General features: G+C 37.0%; 1 protein-coding gene across 1 annotated transcript in view; it reads left to right on the top strand.

The window, feature by feature from the left end:
* The window catches only part of mtmr10.S (myotubularin related protein 10 S homeolog), a 46239-nt gene that overhangs the window by 8129 nt on the left and 10320 nt on the right, over window positions 1-27790 (top strand). The window contains 8 exon segments of the mRNA NM_001095007.1: window positions 14676-14812; window positions 15894-15966; window positions 17408-17550; window positions 21275-21365; window positions 21771-21930; window positions 24124-24211; window positions 24652-24740; window positions 26334-26464. Of these exon segments, the coding sequence (NP_001088476.1) occupies window positions 14676-14812; window positions 15894-15966; window positions 17408-17550; window positions 21275-21365; window positions 21771-21930; window positions 24124-24211; window positions 24652-24740; window positions 26334-26464 (912 nt within the window).

Below are 27790 nucleotides of genomic sequence, written 5' to 3'. Positions count from 1 at the left end.
GGCTCTCGTCAGTTGTAATTTTTAAAAAAAATAATCTGGCTAGATTTTTTTATCATATTATTTTATCATCCCATTAAATTTACTGTTATATATTAGTTGCATGGTATATTATCCTTTGTATACTTCTTGGTGCTTTAATGCACACATACTTTATAAGCTTTTCCATGTGCATATGTTTTTTCATGTCTACTTTCATTTGCATTCACAATCTTTTTATTGTATCATGTGATGAGCTTTTTAGACGTCAAGGAAGCAGTTTTACATTACTGTGTGATATTGTAGAATCCTATTGATCCATTTATATGTAAACATATCATAAACAACAGTCAGGAGGGAGATTTATGAACTATGTTGCTGTAGATATTTAGATCTGTCTGTCCTTGGTTAAACAAAGAATGGCATGTCATATGATGTGGCTAGAATAGTATTTGGTTCTGATGTTTCTTTATAAGTGAAGGTAAATAGAAAGGTAGACAATACCAGTAGCACAAAAGATTCAAGGAGTGCAAACAGCATCATAGATTTTCTCAGTCTAGTAACGTTAGTGGCAAAATCTGTATAATAATGCAATAACAAAATGTTCAGCAATAAATACTGGGACTTTATTCTGTATTTAGTAGAGTTGTCTCTTGAGAGCTTTTGGCAGTTGACTGCACACAGTGTTTTGCTGGTTCTAGAACATAATCGCTGGTGGTAAAATAGAAGTTTCAAGTTTTTCACATGCTTCTCCCATTTTGCGAAATTACAAATTTCGGGAAAAGGAACGGGAGGCAATATGTTATTCAGATGTCTGGGAAGTTATTTTAATTGTAAGCCTTATCCTAAGGCCCTCTGATGGAGTTGGGCAGATAATTAACTCTCATTAAAATAACAAAGCTGGGTTCCTAATGACTGGGTAATATAGTATAAGGTTATCATAGGTTGAAGGTTAATAATGATAATAACCTACCATCTCAAACTAAGTATAAAAACTGGACATGGCTACTTCTTCTAATGTATTAATTTTATTGTATAATGTATTATAATTAACTGTACATGAAAGCATATTCCTAAATATATGGGTAAAAGTACTATACCAGTACATTGACATAACCATACAATGTACAGTGTCATTGCACTTAATATGCTGATGTTTTCATTAGCAGCTTTGCCTTTTAATAACACATGGGATATGTGGTATTTGTTCTCTCTGATCTGTCTTTTTGGCTAGTAGAATTTACTGCTGACATGTTGCCACAATCTTAAACCCGGTATTATTGGTGAGATTTTGCCTCCAAGTTTGAGAACCAGTGGCGGCGCTGAGCAGGAAAATTCAGCCTTTAGGCCAACTTACTCTCTTTAGCTCCAGCATCCTATGGGAATAAAGTTCATGCTGATTATGCTTTGCTACATTTATCTAGGCACTACGTATTGCTTAATGCATGCCTTATGATGATGATTGTTCAGTTATTATGGGAAAATAAAATGTACCACTCATGCTTACAAGCCAGAAATGCAAAGTGCTTGACGTGACAAAAGCACACAACTTCGGTATCTTCCAGTATTTTTTCCATGCAGAGCTGGTTGTTGTTGCTATATTTGTCTCTTTGCAGGGATTGATCTCTGCTAGTTAGTCTAATTCTAGTTTATTAATTGGCTCTAAGGGGATATGATTTATCGTGGAATTGCAGATGTAAATAAATCTGAGGCCAGCTGACATCAGAGCTGAAACATAAGCCTTATTCATTTTCAGAATGAACAATGATTATTTCAGTGATTGTCTGTTTTATTTCAGGCCTTTCCCTAAAACCAGTGTTGGTTACTGTTCAGCAGAAAAAGTCCCTCATCCTTACAAATAGTAAACAGAAGTGAACAGAAGAGACATTTTAGTTGGTTAATCCAGGCCAAATAGGAATTTTCACATGAATTGCTTATGTCCCTGATAGTTGCTGTAGTTGCCATTTTAATGTCACCTAGTATCCCTTGTGGTACTGATCTAAAAAAGTGGCACAGTGACCACCTAGCTTAGCAAATGTTCCATAGCTTAACCACTTTAGTGCTTCGGTTATCTGCTTTGCTGGCTCATAGTTGTAGATTCTCTGGGTTTCCAGGTTGTCTCTTTAATCTTTGCTATACTTTTGCTTATATGGCAAAATGCAATGTGGCATCACAAAAATTCACAGGAACTAAAAGGGTTCACAGTAGGGATGAGCGTGAGCCGTGGATTCGCTGTGAAATTCCGCGCTTTGCCATGTGTGAATTTTTTGACAAAACTGAGGCAAAAATTCACAGCGGAAACATTTGCTGCAATAAAGCACCAATTATAAAAAACACCCATTGACTTTAATGCATTAGGACAGAAGAGTGACCATAATAAAAAAAAACCATCGACTTTAATGCATTTAGACAGAAAAGTCACCATCATAAAAAACACCCATTGACTTTAATGCATTAGGACAAAAGTCTGCCATAAAAAAAAACGCTCATTGACTTTAATGTATTTGGACAAAAAATTCACCTTAAAAAAAAAAATTTAATGCATTATCAAAAGTCCGACATAGGAAAAAACGCCGATTTACTTTAATGCATTTGGAGTGAGAAAAATTGTTGCTCACATAAAAATTGTTGTGCGTAAAAACGGCCATTCACTCATCACTATTTAACATCACTATTCAACAGACTATTAAATCCTGAAAAATACAGGAGCTGCCATGTTCTTGCTGGAGTTCAACCTTATAAATATAGAATTTTACACATTTAGATGTTTTGGTTTCCTTGGTATATTTCATCATTTTATAGCATAGTGTCTACCACAAGTCAATAAGCAAAGAGGTTTGGGCTTGGGCACATACACTTCAAGCGAATCATAACACATTGTACTGTGTATTACAGATATTGTGAAGAAGGGAATGTGTAACTATTGTATGAACCTGTTAGATGCATTTTGGTGATAGCCTTACACTAAGTGCTTACTATACTTGTCTTAATTGCAGATTGATGGGAAGAGATGGAGCAGAGCTATTAGTGTGGTCCTGACAGAGAACAGAAGGTCTCACTTCTCACATATGCCAGAGAGGAAGTGTGGAAACATAAATAAATTGGCTATAAATAAATCCAATTTTAGAAAGCAAAGGGAGTATTGGCCTCACAGCTCACAGCACAGAACACATGACAATGATATAACAGCATTGGAGACTTTGCTTTGCTAAGAGTTGAATCCCAAAAGAAAACTTTTGTAGTAGCTTTTTGCTGTATATTCAGTCTTATCCAGTCTGGAAAGGGGCTTTAGGCTTTCCAGTGGTAAAAAAAAACCCAGTTCTGAAGATTTTTCATGGATATATATTTGAAAATTGTTTAAAAATGATTCTTTTATTATGCAAAATTTTGTTTTGTTTTTTTTATTGTGTGGGTGGGCTCCTCCTTTAATCCTTTCTTTGTCTATGCATTTTGGTCTTGCCATACCAGTTTTTGCCTGTAACTATGTCAATCAATAGACAACCCAGAACCATAGAATCAATATTGATTCATCTTTCAATAGCAATTACAAATAGATTTTAAACCCACTGAATACATTTAAGTAATGTATAATGTAAGGTTGCCTAGATTTTAATTTTTTTGTTATTCTGTGGAGTTCCCCTTTAATCTCCATGTTTCCACTGGACAAATACAAAAAGGAATATTGGCTTCCTCATTATTGGTAACTAGACAAACTTGTATAGCAAGTGAATGTAATCTCCAAACCCAGGCATGAGGCTTTGAGTTTCATTAATAGGATATGAACAAACTATAACACAGTATATATTTACAAATGCTAGATCCATGAGACAACCCTTTGGATAATAAGCATTCTAATCTATCTAGCAGTTTGTCTTGATCCATTCATGTGAATCACAGCCTGTGTATTATTCCTGATATGTTCTATTGCTTCATCATTCTTTGCACATACAGGAGAAGTGGCCAGCTTCATGTTGTAGCTCCGAGCCTTTCCAGCTACAGTCAGGTGATCCCAGTGTTGGCCAATAAAAAGGCAACCATGTTTGGGAGTTTTAATCTGGAAAGCAGCAAGTAAGTTGCAGGTAAAACTTAGTCCCTTTGTAAAATGTATAATGAAGCAATAGAATTCTTAATGAATCAGATGAAAGTTGAGTGTAGGACTGGCCAGACATGGGATGACACTGACGTAGTTGGCCATCTTAAATATATTGCAATATATGGACAAACAATCCCTGTTTTGTTTAAAGGAAGGCATTTTTTTTGGTAGCTTAAAGGAGAAGGAAAGGCATTTTTATACTGCTATTGCAAACTGTTGGATGCATTCCCTTCTCCTGAAACGCCATAGTTTGACTAGTTTGAAAAAAATCACTACTGTGGACTTTGCGGCCTCCATCTTGGTTAAGGTTGTTTCATATCCTCTTTCTCCTGGCTGGAAAGTGCACATGCGGCAACTTAAGTCCTCCCGATGACTCCTTCATGTCACACTTTCAATGCCCAATATAGACCCCAGACAGACAGAACGCTTCAGTTTTTGATCGCTCCAGAGAAGCTACCAAGCAAAAGCATTCACATTGCTATGGTAACCCGACACGATCATTGGTGTTGATGCAGGGGAGGTCATTGAGGATGTTCGTTTTTACCACATGACCTGAACGTCATCGCTGGTCTGAGGGAAAGTAGACTATCATTTGCATATACGCAGGGCTTGAATGATTTATTCTGTGCATGTACAAGCCCTGTTGTGCAGTTTTCAATCAGCAGAGGGATGTCTTTTATATTTTGTGCACTTTTCAATATTTTTACAGTCAATCTTTGCATACAGCTGATCAGGAACTCGTATAGAGTCAGCATTATTGTAAGTAGCTAATCATTTAAGGGGCAATCCATAGAGCTTTATTTATATTTTACCTTTCCTTCTCCTTTAATGCACAAAATGTTGCAATGTCTTCAATATATTGATAATGGGTTGAGTGCAGAGGAACTCTTGTATTTGTCTGTATTGAATGGATGCATTTTATTCCCCCAGCTTAATGGTTCTGAAACCATTTCTGAAAGTATTGTTATTCTTTAAAGTTTAAAACTAGTTAAGTACATGCTTTAGAATAAAACTTTTTTTTTTTTTTTTTTTTTTTTTTTTTTTTTAAATATACTGCACCCTAACTATAGATGGGTACAAATAGGTTTTCACCTCATGAACCTGTACCATTCGTTCTGTCCCAGACAGCTGAAAAAAGTATCAGAAAATAGCTGTGGAGAGCATCCCTTCTGTACAGACAGCACATTAAAGATAAAGGGTTACAGCCGCATGTTTCTTGGTTTTTACTTCCTGTAAATATTTGTTTCCTACCACCAGAATCTGTTAATGATTTTCCCAATGTGTGCACATTATTTTTTAATCTTGACCCTGAAAGGTACAGATAGACAGCTTTACAGGCAATCTGTTTCCTTCCACTATAATATTATTACTTATAGTTCTGGTACAGGTGTGGGATCCATTACTCGCAAACCCATTACCCAGAAAGCTCCGAATTATGGAATGGCTGTCTCCCATAGACTGCATTATTATAATACAAATTTTTAAAAATGATTTCCTTTTTTTGTAATAATAAAACAGGACCTTGTACTTAATCCCAACCATGATATAATTAATCCTTATTGGAAGCAAGACCAGCCTTTTGAGTTTATTTAATGTTTAAATGATTTTCTAGTATACTTAAGGTATGAAGATCCAAATTACGGAAAGATCTGTTGTCCTGAGCATCCTGGATAACCGGTTTCATACCTGTATTTGGTGTTTATACGGCATTTTTGCGCACTGGTAGATTAGTAGCATGGTAACAGTACTGGCTAAAACCCTGGCTCAGTGTTTGTTTTTTAAATCATTCTAATACAAATTAATTCCTGTCTTGTATAACATGCTACATGTTCTTGGTAAAATGCAACAATGTTTACAGGCCCGGATTTGTGGACAGGCAAAGATCCGGGGCAGCTAGATCAGAGAATATGACAGTTGTTTGAATCTCCTGCCCACCCAGTCCCCAGCAACGGGGAATAGGTAGGGAAGTAGGAGTGTGAGTGTTTTGGGAATGGTGTGAGTGAGTGATAGTGTGCGAGTAGTGGAAGGATGAGGGTGAGAGCAGTTTTGGGACACTGCGGTTTGAAATCCGGTCCTGTATGTTTAAATGCCACTTTAAAAAATATGTAAATTAGTTAAATCTAAAATCTGTAACTTTAGAGGTAGTGCTGCTGTGACCTACTGTCGGCAAGTAGGAAGAACCCCTTCTGACATCGTCTTGGGTCAGATGCAGGCTTACTCCAGCACATATCATATCCAAATATCATAATACTGTGAACATAAAACCTAGATTGCACACTTTTTCTTGATGAGGTTCAGTACGGCTATCTATAAAGTCATTCAACAAGATTATGGTAACAACGCAAGTAGATTTAGTCTGAAAGAATATCACTTAAAACCAATCTGAAATGTAAAAGATTTAGAAATAGTTATAGAAACTTTCTACTTTGACAGCTAGTGCACATTTCATCTGCAGATAAGGAAATGAAAAGGAGCCTTCAATTGTGAACATTAATCCAGGGAAAGTGACCACACACAAATGTGACCATTCATGCATTGTCTGTTTTTTAGCCTATAGAGACCAGCTAGTTTATGGCCACCTTAAACACTACATCTGACAGAACATATCTCATATCCCAGGAGGAAGGATGATGATGATGATGATGATAATGTTCCTTTTAGCAGGGAAGGTTGTTCCACAGAACAATATGACCTTTTTATCTGCAAAAGGGTCACTGAACAAACAAGCAAAACTTTTAGGACTAGCAAGGTGGGGCATAATGAAATGTTTTTTGTTTAAATTGCAGTTGTACTCTTTTTATTGCTGTACACGTGAGAATACCGTAAGAACACATTTCCTGTTTCCACTATTACAGGATAAAAAGAAGTCCCCGTATATAACTTATTGCTAAGCAATATAAACATTGGCTACAACAAAACAGCAGTGCTGACTTCCCTTTTAGGCTCACATTTTTTTAATGTAACTTTGCTTTCAGATGTGGGCTGTTTATTTACTTGTGTTTTGCTGGATCATTCCTCCACCCCTAAACAGAGACCCCGCAGGGTCTGTGATATGATTATGCCTCCTACACTTGCTGTGCATGTGTTGTGGGTAGATTGGCTGTGCTAGTACAGCAACATCATTAACTGCTTAATTTCAAGTACAAGATACTGGCTTATTACAGTGCAAAGTGTTCATTAGTATGCATGAACGCACTGCTGTATTTCAGAGCTTTCTTAATTATGGAGTTCCTAATAACAGATCCCATACCTGCCCTATATTTCAAAAATGACAAGTAATAAATAGTTGTGTGTCATCCTGTTGAGATGCATGCAAAGATGTTAATATCATTTGAGATTCCACTCTATTAATTTATTAATGGCAGATTCCGACTTCCTGGATGTATTTCAGGGAAGAAATGTTGGTGCTGCGTCCCCAATGCGAAAGATACTAAGTTGATTGTTGAAAATTAAGTTGGAAAATAAGCTCTAATGAACCACCCTAAAAGTCATGGGGTTCCAATTTTTGGGTCCTGATCAAAAGGCTAGTAATCCCTATCTTAAAGAAAGACTCACATTTGGCTCTGCATATAGGTGCTAAAACAGAACCAGTTTCCTCCTTGTTTGTTTTTTTGTTTTTTTTTACTATCTTCACATGGCAACAGAACAAAATCTAAATATATCCTGTAAATTGTTGGGAAAAAATACACTCAAAATGTAGCTAAAGTTGATAGAGAAGAGTTGGCAAGGCAAGTATAGGCGGTAGCTCCTCAGTTAACATTCCAAATCGCTGCTTATTTCAGGGGATGGGCGGGGCGCTGTGGTTGCAAGCTATTGGCTGGGTCTTCTTGTTCTGCTCCCAGTTTAGTAAGTGACTAAACTGGTATAAAATAAACTGTAAATTATGTTTCCCCCAAGAAAACCAAGATTTTAATGATAGTTCTTTCACTTGTTTTGGATAAACAAGGTGGCCGTTGTAATTCTCTTTTGAAAACTATGCATTCTTATCAAAAGAAAATACATTTTCTAATGTATTCTGCAAGTCAACAACTGATCTTTTTGTTGCTCTTACAGAAATATATTAGAAGTCTCTCATTTGGTTTACAATGAGTTTCAGTGGACATGCTCTAACCCTTTTTACATATTGTGCTTTGACTTCAGGGTGGATTGTTAAACTGTCATATATCCCTGATGGTGTATTGAATAATTTTGTATTGTCTTTTATAAGGACATTTAAAACTCCAGGCATAGTCTTAATTGTATGTTAATATTAGCGTGGGAATCTTTGACGTTCAGCATGTAATCACAGTAATCTGGTTAGAACTCATTTTTTTTCTCAGTCTTTACAGTTGAGTTTGAGTTAGATGAGTACCCTGTTATGGTAGGTTGTGTTCTTATAGGTATATCTGCATGCCAAACAATTTATAATATGTTGTCTTGGTATCCTCCTCTCTCCTTGACTTCCTATGCTGGCACTATGTACTGTAAATTACTATATTACCTCTATGGGTAACATGCTGACCACAATTTGCTCATTTTGAATGGATCTGTTTGGTCAGTGTTTATTACAGAAAACCTAGTTAACTATTTACCTCCCATCACCACCTGCATCTGGGACATACACCAACCAGAAGTGTACCCAAAATTACCAATGCAGTGCAGTTTTAAAAATAAGACGTTGCCCAGTTCATCCAGAAATTCCATAGCCGTGTAACATATTACATGCAGTCTACATGGAGCAATCCATTGATTAGTCCTTTACTCTTACATAGCCTCAGACTCACTGGAGAAGGCCCAAAATGTAACTGTAAATTTACTGTAACTGGCATGCACAGCTGAAGACTTGACTTGAGCCCTACTTTAAAGCAAGAAGGCACAGCTTCCCATCATGGGGTTTTCACAATTGCTGTAGGGATAATAAAAATAAGAGACTGGGCCTTGTAGGCAGGAAAAAAGCCATCTCCCATTCTAATTTTTAAAAATGATTTCCCTTTTCTCAGTGTTAATAAAACAGTACATTGTAACTACATGGCATCAACATATTGGTAGAAAAACAATTCTGGTGATCATTATTGTAAAAAGATCGCTTTATACAGAAAACCCCTGGTCCCAATAGTAACCCCCTATACCTGTAGAATGCACAAGATATAAATTGATTTCTCCATCTGTATTTTCTTTTCTGCTTCTCTCTGGCAGTCTTTATAAATCAAATTCACTCTGTCCAAGAAGTGGCATTACAAGTTACAATGTTTCAAAAACAAATATTCAGGCAAAAGTGATAGTTTGCTTTAAAAGTAACTTTTAGTATGGTATATAGACGGTAGTATTCTAAGACAATTGGCTTGGAATGTGGACTGTTATTAACTCAAAGGGCTTTATTAGCCCAGTTAAAGGGAAGCAACCATTAAGCGGGACTATAAGATCAATAGTGGAGGGCCTAAAAAAATAAAAATAACAAAACTAAAGCCTCTTAGTCAATTAGCTTGTTTTGTTTTGGTTGGATGCTGATGTCAGTGACCCCAAAGCAGTCTGCTGCAGAAGTGAAAGAAGCAGAAATCCACCCCAAAATATAAAAAGAAGGCCATCTGAAAACTTGCTTGGAGTAGGTCCATCCATAACAGATTAAATGTTATTTAAAGTTAATTGTCCCCTTTAAGCAACTGGCAACATAACAGAACCTTCCTTTCAATGCTTTGAATAAGCTTTCCATATTTAGATTTAAAAAAAAAACAACTTTTTATAATGCATCACCTTTAAAGGGCAAGTAAGCCCTGATTCACTGAGGGATGCCAGTGTGTTACATTTTTCCACTCAGCTTTTCAGCCTGCATGTATAGTGTTAATGTGAAAGCATTGTATTTCAAGCTTACCTTACAGTACAACTGGCACTTTTGGCATGAGGGCTTTTCTTTTGTTTGACAGCAGCACCTTCAGTTCATTTGCTTGGAATGTAAAACAAACGTTCCAATGAATTTACAATAAACTGCTGCCTTACAGCGCTGCTACCGGGAATATAATGGGGAAAAGAGAGCCTGATCCGATAATGACTTGGCTTGCTTCCCCACCCCCCCTACTTCTGGTTGCTATTTCAAATGAGGGTAGAAGATGTATCAAGCTGATCTAATTCCTTCATAATTAAATTATTCACTTATTTTGTGCAGGGATACTGTAGAGTTAGCCAATGTTGGACAAAGGACTGTGTGTTCGTAGACCTTTAACATAAAAGAATGTTACTGGCACAGTTTTCCATCGATGACTAAGAATCCATGCATGTGTCAGCCGTTGGGCCTGCCAAGTAACAAGGAATTTCAGCAAAATAGTTTAACAAGAAGATTTGTATTTTAGTCGCCTTTCAGTGTGGCTTGTCACATTAACCCCTTTGCTGGACCTATATTCTCTTTTTATATATTTTCAGTATTTATGCAGTGGCGATTTTTGTGTTTGGAATAATGGCAATTTATTGTGGTTATCACCATAAATTGCCATGTGACAATGTGAACATTTTTTTTTTTTTTATACACTGGCGTTTTCTATATCTGTATGAACTGAAGCCTAGTGCTCCTGCGGGTTGCAAGTAAATCATACCTGTGCAGGACTTGGTGGCTAGCCTGGCATGACTGCAATAATACTGTGCATGGAGCACTTCAACCAGTGTAAATGGTGCTCTCTTATATTTTATAAAAACAAATACACATGATGCATATAAAGCTTGCCCAAGCTTAATTTCCCTACTGTCTGACATAAAAAACAAAATAATCATGCAAGTTGGTGTATAGAACCTCATTTACTAGAGCAGTGGTCCCCAACCAGTAGCTCGCGAGCAACATGTTGCTCACCAACCCCTTGGATGTTGCTCCAATGGCCCCAAAGCAGGAGCTTATTTTTGAATTACTGGCTTGGAGGCACGTTTTGGTTGCATAAAAATAAGGTGTACTGCCAAACAGAGCCTCTTGTAGGCTACCAGTCCACATAGGGGCTACCAAACAACCAATAACAGCCCTTATTTGACATCCCCATGGACTTTTCAATGCTTGTGTTGCTCTCCAACTCATTTTTACATTTATATGTGGCTCACGAGTTAAAAAGGTTGGGGACCCCTGCACTAGAGTATGTATAAATGGCACATCAGCTCTAGGCAAGGCAAGGATCTAGGCAAGGCAGTTTTTAGACACTAAAAACGCAACAATCTCCAAATGTAAAATAATGATTCATTTAATTCCAGTTAGAGCAGAAATCCTAAAGCAACAGTTGAATGCAAAGGGATACATAACAGTATAATGTACACAGCAATAGTCTAAAGCAATTAGTCTTCTTGTTTTTCAATTTTTTGAGATTTTTTTCAAATATTGTATTTTGGTTTTTCAACTTTCAGGCTTTGAATTTAGGCTGCTAGTTGGCTGCTAAGGCTTAATTGTCCTAGCAACTAGACTGCAGTTAAGAATTTGGAATAGAACATCAATAACGGAGCGCCAGAAAAGAAATATATCCAATGAAAAAAACAAACATAAACACAGCAGTTAAATAGAACCTTCACAGTCAACCATTAGGGGGTTATTTATCAAAATCCGAATTTCTCACTTTCTTTGGAAAACCACTCCAACCAAATCCGCACAGACTTTCCCCTTCTATTTATCATTAAATTTTCCCTAAAAATTATTGTGCGGGAAAAGTCTCGGTAAGATCTAAAAAAAATCCAAAACTGCAACTTTTTTTGGATTTGACGCCCGAATAACGTAACTTTTTTGGAAACCCATCGCAAATCAGGATCTCTTCAGGACATCTGCTATTGACTTCTACATGTCTGAGTTGGAGTACTATTTTTTTATTCAGACTTTTAACACCATCAGAGTTTAATAAATCACAAAAAATTCTGAGTTTTGATAAATAACCCCCTTAAATTTGACCTGTCTGCCCTTTAGCAGTCTAGAGTTCTTTCTCTGTAGGAAACCCCAGTAGCTCCCCATCTTTTTTATGCATGTTCACAGCACTGGGCTGCTGTCATTTACCTGAGCTATGGGACCAATTCAAAATATGCAGTATATACATAATATAAAATGTACAATACAAGGTTGATTAGTAATTCATTCAGATTCACAATACATGGCAGCATAAAAATCAGTGCATCAATATATTAATGATCAGTCTTCCCACATCAGCTTCTATGACAGGTATAATCTTACTGCTACTACCCCTTAGCTTTCAGCTTAGCTTCCCATCAACAGCCCAGAGCATACTGAGCGTGTGCAGTTTCACTGACTCTCAAAACATGGCCCAGTGAGATCCAAGATGGAGAGCTGCTGTAAACACCATTGAATGCATAGGTCATTACTGTTACAGGGCTGCTGAGCCTCTGGTACAGTAAGTTCAGTATATAAAATACAGCCTTTTGACTTTACTTGTCTTTTAAGTACCCTATTGCCAAATGATGTAACAAAGAAATGTCCAACTTTATTCAGTTTCGTGCAGGTATTTTATACAGAACAGTATCTTCAATGGATATGTTATTGCTATTACATATCTCGTCAGCATCATTCCGATGTGCATTAGAATGTGTATGCAATTAAGAGATGTCAATATTTGCATATTAAGCCCTGGTAGAAAAAAAAAGAATTTTATAGAATCTGTGTCCCTACCTTTATAGCTACAACTGATCACAAGTTGGTTGTTTCAAATACCTTAAAATGTGTTGCGATAGTAACCAATCCCTGTGACACTTTTTCATGTCAGACTAACGATTGAGTCACGTTACACATTCATTACAAAACTGACTCATCAAGCTCTCAATCTTGTCTTTTACTAACTGAGAACAATTCAATAACTCAGCCCTCCTTAAAGGAAAGGGGAAGGAAGCAGTAGAATGATTAGGTAAGTGTTTTGCTGTGAAGCATTGTAACATGGAGTTAAGTCCAAATCACTCTTCTACTTACTCTTGCTTGCCGCTTCTCCAATTAGGATAGGCTATTGATTTTACTATATTTTTAGCAGCAGAGTTGTCTGAAGAGAAACCAATGTTTGTTGCCTTGCAAGGAAACCTTGGGGCAATTTCGGACATTTAAGCACAACATATGCTTCCCCACTGGTGATTTACTTTATTGCTGGTAGGAAAGCATTTTTGGATGATTTGTTGCCTGCCGTGGCACAGAATTAAACTCTGTGGCCAAATCTTCCCCACGTGCCATTAGCCGAAGGGCTTATTTAATAAAGGTGGCATGGGGCATGTTCATATTCCGCAATGCACTTTTCTTCCCCATTTTAGTGCTTATTGATGTCAGATGAAGATGTAATCTACATTAAAAGTTACCTATAGGTCATGTTGATAGTTCTGCTTTTGTAAGTGTCACTTGCAGTTCCTAAACCTGACTGTTTTGCCAACCTCTGTCCCTTCTTAACCTGTCCGTAAGAGTTTCTAATGCTAACGGATATAACAAATATGGCAGCCCCCTCATAGAGGAACAGGGTAGTAAGAAAGGTAACGTAAAAGCATCAGGCAAATAATTTTATGACAAAATTGTAAATAGCATTCAAAGACAATGTTATGATAGATAATAAAAAAGGTTATTTTCTGATGTCAGTATCACTTTGTTACGTTTTAATATGCAATACCCTATTCCTAGCAACTTAGCAATTAGTCTTCATTATTTTTTTATATAGTTTTTGAATTATTTGCTTTTCCGTCTTAGAATATCATTGTCTACAACATGCTACCGGATAATTTAAAGGGGAACAACCCCTTTAAGTACTTCTGAGTACAGAGGTACTTCATTGCATTATGGATATGCTTTTACCTGTAAATTTGCATTGGATTCAGAGACAATTAAAGCTGCTATTACAGGTTCATATGATATATATATATATATATATATATATATATATATATTATATATATATATATATATATATATATATATAAATAAATATATATATATATATATATAATGTGTGATATGTGTATGATGACACAGGAATGCAACACACATGCCATGTAAGCTCTCTCAGGTATGGGATCTGTTATGTGGAAACCGATTATCAAGAATGTCGGATAATGGACTCTATTTTATCCAATTAATCCAAATTTTTAAAAATGATTTCCCTTTTCTTTGTAATAATAAAACAGTAGCTTGTTAAGATATAATTAATCCTTATTGGAGGCAAAACCAGCCTATTGGGTTTATTTAATGTTTACATGATTTTCTAGTAGACATAAGGTATGAAGATCCAAATTACGGAAAGATCCATTATCCGGAAAACCCCAGGTCCCAAGCATTCTGGATAACGGATCCCATACCGTATTACTCCATAAATCAATGTGTTTTATTTTTAGGTGGAAGTGTATGGTGTTTGCACCGTGTCAAACTGGCCAAAATACTGTACAAAAATAACTTGTTCACACTCAGTTTTTCTTTTATCTACTGTATCAGCCACTTGCATTAAATCAAGAAACACATTTATTCTTTAGTCTTAATTTGATTTGATGACATTTGTGGCCTTTTAAATGAAACCACATGGCATGGGTCCCAGACCTCCTTGTGTGTTATTCCAGTGGTGATTTCAATTTGTCAAGAGTGAGGAAAATGACTAGCATTATTGAAGCTCCATGTTGCCTAACCAAATTATTCTTGTATTTTTAGGGGAGATAGTGGTGAATGAAGTGAACTTTGTCAGGAAGTGCATTGCTTCTGATACAAGTCAGTATGACCTCTGGGGGAAATTGATCTGCACCAACTTCAAGATTTCCTTCATTACCGAGAACAGCGTGCCCTTCCAGGTTTGTCTAAAATATGTTGGATACATCTATTGTTTTTACCTGCATAGCAGTCTTTAAAAACTAAATCAAATTACTATGGCCTAATTGAAAGTTGAGTGGCTCCTCAGTTTGGGTTCACCCTTCCCTTATTGCTTTGCCTGGCACAGTCAGGCCTGCAGCCCTGCTATCATTGTACAGGGGAATCATTTCCATATTAGAAGCAGTAGAGGATTCCCCTGCAGCTTTACCCTTGAGTGCAATGAGCTGTAGTGAACATCTGGAACAGCTTCTCTCTTCCAGCAGGCTTTGACCTCCAGATGTGCTGGCAGAGCTGCAGTGATAGGAGCCACATTGCACTGCAAGGGTTAGTTCGGACTGTGCTAGGAAAACTGTGCAGACCAAACATATTTTTATAATTTGGACTTCCAAGAAAGAGAGGAGACTATTACACAATGACGGGACACAGGCATGTGTTAAAAGTGTATTATAGTTATACATGTGAAAACCAACAATTATTTTACATTTGCTTTCTTTTGGAGTTCAACTATGGCAATATTGTATCCTAGTTACGAAGTCAATAAGTAATCACTTTGTAAAGGTAAAGAGTTATTTAGCCTTATGAGTGCGCTGAAATGTGCACTGGAGTCCATAGGTGATTGTTAAATCATTACTTTAATGAAGAGCAGCTTCCACTCATATGAATAAATACAAATCTGACATCTTTGTAGACAAACTGATCTCTGAAGAAGATGGATGAGAAGCATATTTAAGTTAAATAGTGCTTTAAAATGTAAAAAGGACCAATATTTTCCTTGTGCATGTAACTTCATTCATACATCATTTGCATCAGTCTCTGCCCCAGTGAAGTTTACAAGCTGCGTTGCTAAAACGTTTACCATTTAACCCGCCTGCAAGGCAGCAGTGCTAATAACCATTTTGCCAACGTCCTGCCAATATCTATTAATTAGTCATTGTAACAAATTCATTGTTGTAGGGATAGATTTCAGCAGATTTTGCTTGTTTGATATACAGCACTATAAGTACAGTTGTGTATTAAGATATTATTTAATATGATTTTTTTTTTAAATATGTCATGCTTCAGAGATTCCACTATAAGAACCTCCTCCTGGGTGAACATGATGTCCCTTTGACGTGCATAGAACAAATTGTTGTAGGTATGTGATTTTTATTGTCTGGACAAGGTCATACCATTCAAACCATTCATTGTTGCATTTAAAATGGCCAAAGGCAATTTTGTGTAATTTATGCTAACTTATTGCCTGTTCTATGTGCTCGGGCTATGCTTATGGTTAATTCTTCATAGTTAAAAGGTTGAGGGATGGGTTCTGGAAAGTTGGTTCCTCTTTTGAGGGATCACGTCCTGCTGGTAAATAATGAAATATTTGCTATTTTGCTTCTGTGAATGCCACCCTAGCTATTTCATATGTCATTGTCTCTCCTAGGAGACAGAAAGGAATTTTATATTCCTAAATTTGCTTGCGTGCCTCCTTCCTGAAACGCCATACTGTAATTTACAGAATTGCTATAGTTTAGCTGTACAGGCACCTTGAAATAAATCACTGCTGCTGACTTTGGGTCCACCATCTTCAGAAGAGCACATCACTTCCTCCATGCTTGCATGCGCCAAATTAATTCCTCCCCATGACCCTTTGCGTCACTCTTACAACGCCCCCAAAACATAAACAAAGGCACATTCTCTCTGGGCACGTGCAAACCCTGTTCTGGCAGTTTTCAATCGCAAGAGTGATGTCTGCTATATTTCATGCACTTTTCAATATTTTTAAAATCAACCTTTGCATGCAGTTGAAGGGGAACTCATGTAGAGGGTGCATTACTGTAAGTAGCTCTTGATTTGGCAATACATAGACATGGGGACTTTTCAAACTATCATAGAGCACTTGTGTATATTATTGCATTCCATTGTGTTCTGTCAGTCCCCGTGAATCCGATCACATCTACACAAAGTAAATTTTGAGGTCTGCAGGAAAAGCAAAGTGCTGGGGAAATATATATTTAATAGCGGACCTCCTTTGCTGTTGAATACAGAATATTGTTGTGCAGCTGACAATCAATGTGTGCCTTTGAAAACATAGTTAAAATACTCTGATTAATGTAGTGCCATCTCCTGGGCGTTTGTTGTACTGACAGCATCTTTGAATGTTGGCATATTTCTTTTATCCCATAATATCCTAATTCTAACATTGGTATATTTTCTTGTGTTTTTTTTATGTACAATATCCAGTTTTTAGAAAATTACTTATTATACATACATTTTGTTGCAGAGTTTTTTTTTTAAATTTTATTTAAAGGGGAGCAAAATGATTTATGTAGCTTATTATGCTTTGCTCTAAAATAATTGCAATATAAACTAACAGAATACTTTACACCTTGCACTTTCAATCAAATTTATCAGATAGGTATGATAGACAATATATTCGGAATTAGTAACCTGGTTATCTGGAGGTTGATATAAAAGGCTGAAAGTAGGTAAACCAATGCATCCCCTGCCCCATAGTAGTTACACCAATGTTCTGTCATAAGGTGTTTGTTTTCCATCTTGACTAAAATTCAATTTCCATTTATTTTTTTTCCTAGTTAATGACACCAAGAGAAAGCAAAAGATTCTCTCTCACAACCAGAAACTGAAGTTTAACCCTACAGAACTTATTATTTATTGCAAAGATTTCCGCATCCTGCGCTTTCGTTTCGATGAAGCTGGCCCAGAGAGTGCCAAAAAGGTGAGGATTCTTTATGCACAGTTTCCCCAGAAAATGTATATAAGATTGTACCATCTTGTACCAAGATCTAGCCTGCAGTTATATTGTTAGCATATTGTTACAATATGCTATTTTCTGCCAGTTAGATCTTTGTATGTTTCTAGTTATATAGTGCAACTTGTATACACAGCACTGCTAATTGAAACAATGCATTATTACCTTTATACAATATATACAGTTACTTAGTTACAAGATTAATTGCTATGTGTTAAAGGAATATGGACAACCAACTATAAAAAAATGTAATTGCAGTAATTTTATTGCAGTTTAATGGCAGTAGTACCTGATAGCTTTGTAGAAGTCACTTCACAGCTATAGCAAACCCTTAAATACTTCCACTTCATTGAGCACAAGAAGTATTGAACTTTTTGTGAAGAGCATGACTTAACTTTTTTAATAGGTCAATGTTAAAGGAAGTCAGACCTTTAGAAAATCCAAATACATGGGCCAATAAGCTGCCAGTATGGTCCAGAAGGACTGTACCAGTAACTTATTGGCTTGTGTTGACCACCTTTTGTTACAAGTATAATTAAATGAACAGTGGATGATCTAATAATGATGCTATTTGTGGGCAATATTGCAATCCCATCAGGAGCGGGAGGTGACTCATGCGTTACATTTTAAACAACACTGCTTTAAAAACATGTTTTACTTTGCTCAAATGAAAACAAAACAAGTGTTTTCTCCTTTAAAGGAATAGTAACACCAAAAAGTTAGTGTTTTAAAGTAATAAAAATATAATATGCCCTGCACTGGTAAAAATAATCTGGTTGCTTCAGAAACACCACTATAGTTCATATAAACAAGCTTCTGTGTAGCAATTGCAGAAATGTAACCTGAGCCTTTTCTCCTTTGAATGGCTGCCCCCATTGCTACACAGCAGCTTATTTATATAAACAATAGTAGTGTTTCTGAAGCAAACACAGCAGTTTTACCAGTACAGGGCAACATTGCATTATATTTTTGTTACTTTCAGGGCAGAGACACAGGATGTGATTCGGGGAGATTAGTCGCCTGGCGACAAATTCCCTCTTCTTCAGGGCTACTAATCTGCCCGAACTGCCTCCCAGCCGGCTAGAATGTAAATCGCTGACGGGATTCGAGTGCCATCCTGCCGGCGATTTACATTCTAGCCGGCAGGAAGGCATGGGAGGCAGTTAGGGGAGATTAGGCGCCCTGAAGAAGAGGAGATTTGTCGCCGGGTGACTAATCTCCCCGGATTGCAGTGTGTCTCTGCCTTTAAACACTTACATTTTTTGATGTTACTGTTCCTTTAAGGTGAACATCCTTATGCACTGTAGTGTTCCATCCTAATTTACAGCATTTGCATAAATATTCTCTGAAATAATGGTGAATGTATATTATCTTCCCATTGTACCTTCAGACACAACTTTACATAGAGATTTGTGCAATACTCATGAGCTTTTTGCATCTAGCTGATGTGAGCTGTGGGGGCTTGCTGGTATATGCAGATCCTTTACAAAAGCTGGGGATTGTGCGTTTTGATATTCTTGATTTAGGGGCAGATTCACTAAGGGTCGAATTTCGAAGTTAAAAATACTTCGAAATTCGACCCTCGATTTGAAATCCTTCGACTTCGAATATCGAAGTCGAAGGATTTAGCGCTAATCCTTCGATCGCACGATCGAAGGATTTTTCGTTCGATCGAACGATTAAATCGTTCGAATCGAACGATTCGAACGATTTTAATTCAACGATCGAAGGAAAATCCTTCGATCAAAAAAAGATTAGCAAACCTATGGGGACCTTCCCCATAGGCTAACATTGACTTCGGTAGGTTTTACCTGCCGAAGTAGGGGGTCGAAGTTTTTTTTAAAGGGGAAGTACTTCGACTATCGAATGGTCGAATAGTCGAACGATTTTTCCTTCGATTCGTTCGATTTCGTTCGAATTCGAACGAATTTAACCAATTCGATGGTCGAAGTACCAAAAAAATACTTCGAAATTCGAAGTATTTTTCATTCGAATCCTTCACTCGAGCTTAGTGAATCAGCCCCTTAATGTTGAGTTGTTTTTGTCGTTTTTTCACACATGAAAGCACTTGCGGATCATCTGTATACACAAGTCTGATGAGCAGATAATGTTTCTGTAGTTAGAGGCAGAGCGTTTTAGTGGAAATAACTCTGCATTCTGCCAATGAACTAGACTTGCCGTATATGGTTTGCTATGTTAGGCTTGGAGGTACCTGCATGCATGATTAAAGATGTGTGATATTTATCCCATCGGCCAGTTCCTTTTGTGAAATGGAAAATGTTTCTTTTCCCAGCTTTGCAGGACATTTACTCACTCATTAATGTAATCTGTGTTCATCTCCTGGAAATTGTGCAGAACTAGCATTCCTTTGGCAAGGGAGCCGTGCTTCCTCACACCATTCTACCTGCCAAGTCAGTGTTAGAAGGTTCAGGAAAGGGTGAACAACAGAATTATTCATCAGAACTTCCTAAAAACATCACAGCGTGCATTTGGCTACTCTGAAACTCTATAACCTGGCTTGATTTGGAATTGCCAACATTCTCTGAAACTCTGTATCATACATGCATCTGTCTGCTGTGAATCACATATTCATGCGAAAGAGCCACAGCTCAGTTCAACTGCTTGGAGTCATTCCAAGGCATAAAACTGCGTGTGGCTATTTCAGAGGCATGTCCTAAATGCCTTATCCGTAATATCAGGACAGGATGCTAATTGTTTCCAGTAATGATGCATTAAGTAAGCTTATCTCCAGCAGGTTGCAGTGATGGCCTAGATAGAGTTAAGAAAATAACCATAACTTAGATTTAATGTGCTGTGTCAGTGAGGTCTTTCTAATTACTGAAGCCTTCGTATTGGCCAGCTAGCTATGCCCTCTGTTTTGGTTAGGGATGCACTAAATCAAGGATTTGGTTCAGGATTCGACCTGGATTTGGCCTTTTTTTCATCAGGACTTGGTTCGGTCGAATCCTTATGCCTGGCTGAACAAAATTGGAATCCTAATTTGCATATGTAAATTAGGGACAGGAAGGGAAATCGCATGAAATGACATGAAGTAAAAAAAATTCCCCACTTTTTCCTTTTCCTAAATATGCAACTTAGGATTCTGTTCAGTATTTGGCAAAATCTTTCACAAAGGATTCAGGGATTTGTCTGAATCCTAAATAGCGGATTTGGTGCATCCTTAGTTTTGGTATGTAACTTTCATCATGGTGGGGTTGACAAAATGATTTTTTTTAAAAAACACCCTGTATGGGTGAACCTGCTTTCAGTGTACTTTTTTGCCTCACACTTGGCTGATTTTGCCTGTAGCTTCAACAGTAGATAACGATATAGTTCCCAATGCTGGGAGCTGCAATTCAGTAAGTTTAGTAATTCCATTTTAAAACATAAAATGAAATATGAAACCAGAATATTGTATTAATAGTTTAAGTTAACCATGGTATTGGTTTCAGGGCTGGTCCAGGCAAATCTGTTCATGTTAAGGCTTCTTGCTATGCCTTGTGGGCATAAAACCTGATTGGTTTGTATGTATTATATGTACAGATCACAACTGCACAGTGCTTTGGAATATGTTGGTGGTATGTAAAATTAAATTCACATTTATAATAACACGAATGCTACACGGTCTCATTGGTAAATATTTCTTTATTTTCTTGATTTCTCCTGATATGTTGTTCTTTTTTTCACTTAGGTATGCCTTGCACTTGCTCACTATTCCCAGCCAACTGATCTCCAGCTTCTTTTTGCATTTGAATATGTCGCTCAAATGTATCATAAACCAGGTAAGATTTACTTCAAAAATTCCTGACAAAATATCACAGGTCTAATTTTTGGAATGATAAATACTAATGTACCTTAGCTTTTAACTCTTGGGATATTTCCATTGCACAAATACATATTAAGAGGGGTCAAATCAAGCCCGAAGGATATTACAGGTAAGGTTACACTTTGGCTCATATCAATTGGCTACAGCAAATTGAATTGTAGGCTGCTAATTAACCATGTTGTCAAATGCTCTGTCTTCTGTTAGCCCACAAGTCACAAGTTGCTGGCCAAAACTTCCCAGCAAATGGCAGCAGCAACTGAGAAGTGATAGCCAGGTGTTCTGAAAAGTACCTCAGCCGACACTTATTTGTTCATTTTGGTTGATCTTCGCTGTACTCTAAATATACACCTTTGTTTCATAGAATATAAAGTCAATGGGATAGACCCTGGAGGAGGAGGGGACTTTTGCCAAAGAACTCCTTTATTTGAAACCTACTCTGACTGGGATCGAGAGATAAAACGGACAGGGGCTTCAGACTGGAGAGTTTGCTCTGTAAACGAGGGATACATGATTTCTACATGGTAAGTATATAATGATTTCCTTATATCATTGCCTAAAAGTGAGTGCACATACACTGCCTTCTGAAGCTTGCTTATCCCATGTGATGATCTGATATAACCAGTTGGTTTGGGGATCACTCGGATAACTGTGGGTAAATGGTTCCTATGCATTTTTTAGTTGGACCATAACCTTATTAATTCACTAAGCTGGTCGTTTCAACTTTAGTTCATTTGCCAATATTGGTTGTTTAATGGGCCACACCTACAGATGATTATGTATTCAGAAGTAGCTAAATAATTGAGAGGGTCATCTCCCATCAAGCCATTTTTAAGCAAAAAAAAAAATCAAATTTTTAAAAAATGATTCCCTGAAAAGAGACCCTAACTTATTTTAGCAGTCTTAAAGGACAACACGGCAATATACTACTGTGTTGTCACATCTGATAGACCCCCTTCTGATGTCTTTAGTCGTGATGTTTCCTATTGGCTGGAATACTTTGGAAGGAGGGCATTAAGTGGGTTACTCGTGATGTCTACTTTTGAAAGCTTGATCTAGCTGGTCTGTTATGCGAATGCTCGGGTCTTGGTCTGAGTCTCAGACCACAACTTTATGGGAAAATACTATGGGACAACTCTGATTCCAGAGCACTGCAGAATGTATTTTCATTTAAGACTACATGGCTTTCCTTGTCATATAAGATGTGATTATTTGGAAATCCCCAGATTCCAAGCATGCTGGATAATACATCCTATACCTATAAATGTATAAGGATATTGTTAAGTTTACCATGCAGTTTCTTCGTAAGCAACGTAAAATCATGTTTTAGTAAAATCATGTTTTACGACACTACTTTCACCAATATGATATACAAGATAAGATTTTTCAAACAAAAAATATTAACAGATGAAACTTAAAAATAAAAAAAAACAAGCTTAGTCATCAATATATCTAGGCCCCGCTGCCTGCAGTAAAATATTACAGCTGTCAGTTTGTGGACATATAGTAAATTGTCTGTAATGAGCTACATTGAGAAAGTTGAGCACAAATGGGTAGTTTTGCTCTTTAGCCTTGTGGAATACTCTATTACTTATCAAAGAGCATACAGATGATAGTGAGTGGACACACCCTGCTAAGCATATGTTAACTAGTCAATATTGTCACTAATGTGTAGCAACTGCACTTGTACACATTGTATTGTATTGGCCAGGGATTTATCCAGCTCACACATTCAAACCAACATAACCTGTAAAATAAGAGCCATTAAAAACCCCTGATTTAAATTTAGTTGCCTTTTAGGGCAGAGACACGCTCAGATTCGGGGAGATTAGTTGCCCAGCGACAAATCTCCTCTTCTTTGGGGCAACTAATCTCCCCGAACTGCCTCCTGCCGGCTAGAATGTAAATCGCCGGCAGGGTTGGTAATTGGTGCGCTTTGTTTTCTGAAGTTGCCTCACAAAAAAACTTCGGGTGACTTCGGAAAATGCCATCCCGTCTGCAATTTACATTCCAGCCGGCAGGATTAGTCGCCCCGAAGAAGAGGAGATTTGTTGCTGGGCGACTAATCTCCCTGAAACTGAGCAGGTGTCTCTGCCCTTAATATTTTTTTTCAGTAGGGAGTGCATGAAAACAGTTGTAGGAGCCATGAAGGTAATTATAGGTAATCAAATGAAACTCTTATGGTTACCAATCTCAGACCTGCTTTGCACAGATAATTTCTCATGAAAAACACAGTATAATTGGAAGCTTTGGCTGCCAGATAAAAGGAAGGGAATGCAGACCTATAATTACCGAAATTATAACATGCTGATTTGGCTGCCTGATTTCTGGTGCAGTTCTGAGCAATTATTTACAGAAAGTATCCTAATCATTGTCCTTTCCTGTGTGGAGCTATGCACTGATATAAAAATGCTTCCTAACTAGTAGCAGTTGTCACATGATAGTTCCTTTCTACATGACTTTTGCCTTACTCTACACACTAGTCTATCAGATTCTTCAATTTACTGATGAAAGTTAGTGTACAGGGGGGGGCTTTGGGGATTCTTGATAATTAGTATAATTTCCTACGATAATTAGTATCATTTCCTTCATAATTAAACACATTAAAAGCTTGAAACATTACCACACAAAGGTGTCTCCTTAACCATTACATGTTTGGTTAAAGTTGACTATATGTAGTGTGTATACCTTACAGAAAATGCTGTGTTGTCTTGCAGTCTCCCAGAATATTTTGTTGTCCCTTCTTCTTTGGCCGATCAGGATTTGAAGCAGTATTCACATGCGTTCGTTGGAAGGCGTATGCCAGTGAGTATATATTGACCTTAAGGTGGATCTTCAATAACATATGTGTGAAAGATGGGCTAGACTCCTAGGAACATTTCTTGCCTCAGTTCCCAAGCATTGTAGGTTTCTTTTAAATTGTCATTTAAAATTATGAACTAATTGATATATTTCTGCATTATATGATTATATGAGATGTATAGTTAATACCTTGTAGCTGAGATATAACTCTCAGCAATTCAGTCAGTGTTCATCAGGCTTGGGGCTGAAATTTGTAATTCAGCTACAGCATGAGGGGTGCAAGTTGGACATCTCTGATATAAGTTCCTGTGCTTCTCTGTACTTCTCTGCATCCCTCCCAGGGGCATTTTGGGATTTCAGTACTTCCGTCACAGTGCAATAGAGTTTGTGCAGAATGAAATATAAAGCTTTCCTGTACATCTCCTTGTGTTTCCCTAATACAGTTGTGGTGCTGGAATCATTCCAATGGGAGTGCCCTGGTGAGGATGGCAAGCATTAAAGATCTGTTACAGCAAAGGAAAATAGGCCAAAGGTAAGAGAAGAGTTGTACAAATTGGGACACTGGGAAAATTCCTGGCGCATGTATAATCATAATAGTCTTAGTATCTAATCTGCTAGTAATCCATAGCAGCAGTCTTGCCTAATGCTGAACTTGACAACAGATGCAGTGCTGTTTGTTCTGCAGTGGGTTATTTACTGCATTAATTTAGTGAGGGCGATGCAGCCGGACTGGATGCTTGACTAGCTCCCATGATAACATGCTACAGGACAATAGGACAATAGGTGTATTCAGCTGCCCCATAATAGAATGGCTGATAAGAACTATTAATGTCATTGAATGGAATATATATATATATATTATATATATCATATATATCATATATATATATATATATATATATATATATATATATATATATCATATATTATATATATATATCATATATTATATATATACATGTTATTTAGTGATCATTTACCATTTTTAAAAAAATTGTTACCCCCAACCGGAGTGCAGGCTCTATTTCCCGCAACTTTGGTTGGGGATAATACATTTAGCCAGCAGGTGCCCTTAAAGTGATACTAACTCAGTTTTTTTTTTTCTCAAAATATTAATCTACATAAAAAGTCACCTATAGGTCATGTTAAATCATTTTTCGCTGATAGTCTGCTTTTATAAGTAATTGTCTCTTGATGTTCCTAAACCTGACTCTTTTGCCAACCTGACTGTCCCTTCTTAACGTGTCAGTTAGAGTTACTAAAGCTAACGGACTATTGCTGCACAAATATGGCAGCCCCCTCATAGAGGAACAGGGTAGTAAGAAAGGTAATGTAAAAGCATAAGGCAGATACTTGTATGGCAAAATTATAAACAGCATTCAAAGACAATGTTATGATGGATAATAAAAAAGGTTATTTTCTGATGTCGGTATGCTATTTGTTAATTGTTAGGATTCTAAGATGACGAAATTGTAATATTGTAATATAACTGAAACTTGCCAGGATAAATAAATATGATTATTCTTTTAATATATGTTTCATTTACAATGGCAAATCCTTATTTTTTGCATGTAGAAAGTATAATGTGAAGGCCAGTTTGACTCTGGTAGTGAGTAGTGACCTTTTACATATGTTGGGTTGTCTCAGTCCACAGTGTACTAAAAACGGTTCGATCAATTAAGCTGTTCTGCTAGACATTCGTTCTTTGCAAGTGCACATGTTTTCAAAAAGCATGGAGATTTTACCAGAATAATGCTGCTAAGCAAAAAAGTCACCTTCTACTATTAAATTACCTTTAAGTGGTATGATGGTTTAACAGCTTCATCATCTGAAATGTATTCCTTTTAACCCCTTTTTTTTTTGTAAATGTAGACACTTGCAAATAATGAATGACTAATACTTGGAACAAGGTTATGCTGTACTGTCCACAGTCCTTTAATAACACAAAGTATTCATTACTCACAGAAACACACTAGGATGCCATTGGTATGCCAGATCCTCCAAGGCAAACTCTACTATCATAAAGATTATCTATATTGTAATATATGTAACTTTCAGTTAATGTAGTCTAATGGTGATAGTGATAATTAGGTTTATAGTGAACTGTTTGATTTGTGTTCATAAGGGTTTGCAGTGGAATCACCCGCAGCCACCCTCTACGGAGCGATGTTTACAAGTGTGATCTAGATCATAATGTGCCCAGTATCCAGGACATCCAGGCGGCATTCAGCAAACTCAGACAGCTGTGTGTGAATGGTGAGTAAAGTCAGCTTTTGTCTCTGCATTCTTTTTGTAGAACAGAATTTAAGGCTAGGGGCACACGGGGGGCGAAATGAGCTTTCCGAAATCCACTGTCTGATTTCAGCCTTAACACGGGCAGTAGCATCCTCTCTTTTTTACATTGAATAAGATCTGTGGGTTTCAGTGAAGAACCTCAAGTCTTTGCATTTTAAGCCTAAATGCACCAAAGTCTGTTAGCGACAAGCTGATTTGAAGCAGAAAAGAGAGGAGAATACTGCTCGCAGTAGGGCTGAAATCAGCCATGGGATTTTGGCTAGCCTTAGGGAACAGTATGCTGCCCAGTTATGACAGAGTGTTTTCCTTCTTTCTAGGCAAATCAAAGAACTATGAGAAAGGGGAACTATCAGAAATGAAAATTTAATATAAGCTTCATCTCTTGATGAAAAAAAAAATCAATTAAAATATTATCGCATAGCTCTTCATTATCCCTCAATAGGCAATCTGTCTTTCTACATGCAGCATTATGTCAGGGTTGGTTATTTTCAGCACACACACACACCAATTTATTTGACCTGTTAATCATATTCTCCTGCATATAGAGAAAATAAAGAAACAGATTACTGACAGTGGAGATAATAAAGAGTAACTTGGTTATATCAGAAACGATAGAATGTTTAACTGATTATGTTTAAAGATCATACCAAATTTATACTAACATTTTATTTTCACAATAGTTCTGCTTAGTTCAAAAGTAAAATTGTAAAATCAGTCCAGCATCCTACCATTTGTAATGATAGAAGGTAATGTGTGATTTTATGTGTATTTTTTAAATGTATATATGCAGAACTGTTAGATGTGGCCTGGCAAGCATATACAGTAATTGCTTCAGGCATTTGGGAACCTAGTGGTTCTTTGTCTCAGGAACAGACTGATTTCCATTGTAACTTTTTCCAACAACTATTGCTGTTGAGGAGAGCAGCTGCTATAGCCATAGTGACTGTGAGAGGCAACAAGGGGAATTGTGATTGTACAGTAGCTCTGCAAGGCAGATGGAGGCATACAATAAGCAGTTATTTGGATTCATATTCATGTAGAAGAAATTAAATGGAAAATAAACCCTACATAAATGTTTGTGTGTCATGCTTTAATTTCCAGATCGCTGCCAACATATTCTTATGTGGTTCAAACTACCCTGCATCTCAGTTTGCAGTTTTTTTAAAATCATGATTACTTTTAAACTGTGGGTGTAGACCCTTAAGGACAGGTCACAGCAACATTCCTTGGTAATCAGAGTGCGCATGGTGTGAGTCTAATACAATTCCTCGCAGTAAACAAGTTGAG

The sequence above is a fragment of the Xenopus laevis genome, chromosome 3S, assembly GCF_017654675.1.
Source record: "Xenopus laevis strain J_2021 chromosome 3S, Xenopus_laevis_v10.1, whole genome shotgun sequence".
Classification (NCBI taxonomy): Eukaryota; Metazoa; Chordata; class Amphibia; order Anura; family Pipidae; genus Xenopus; species Xenopus laevis.
The sequence above is the reverse complement of the archived record's forward strand: the minus strand, read 5'-3'. Positions and strand labels throughout refer to the sequence as shown.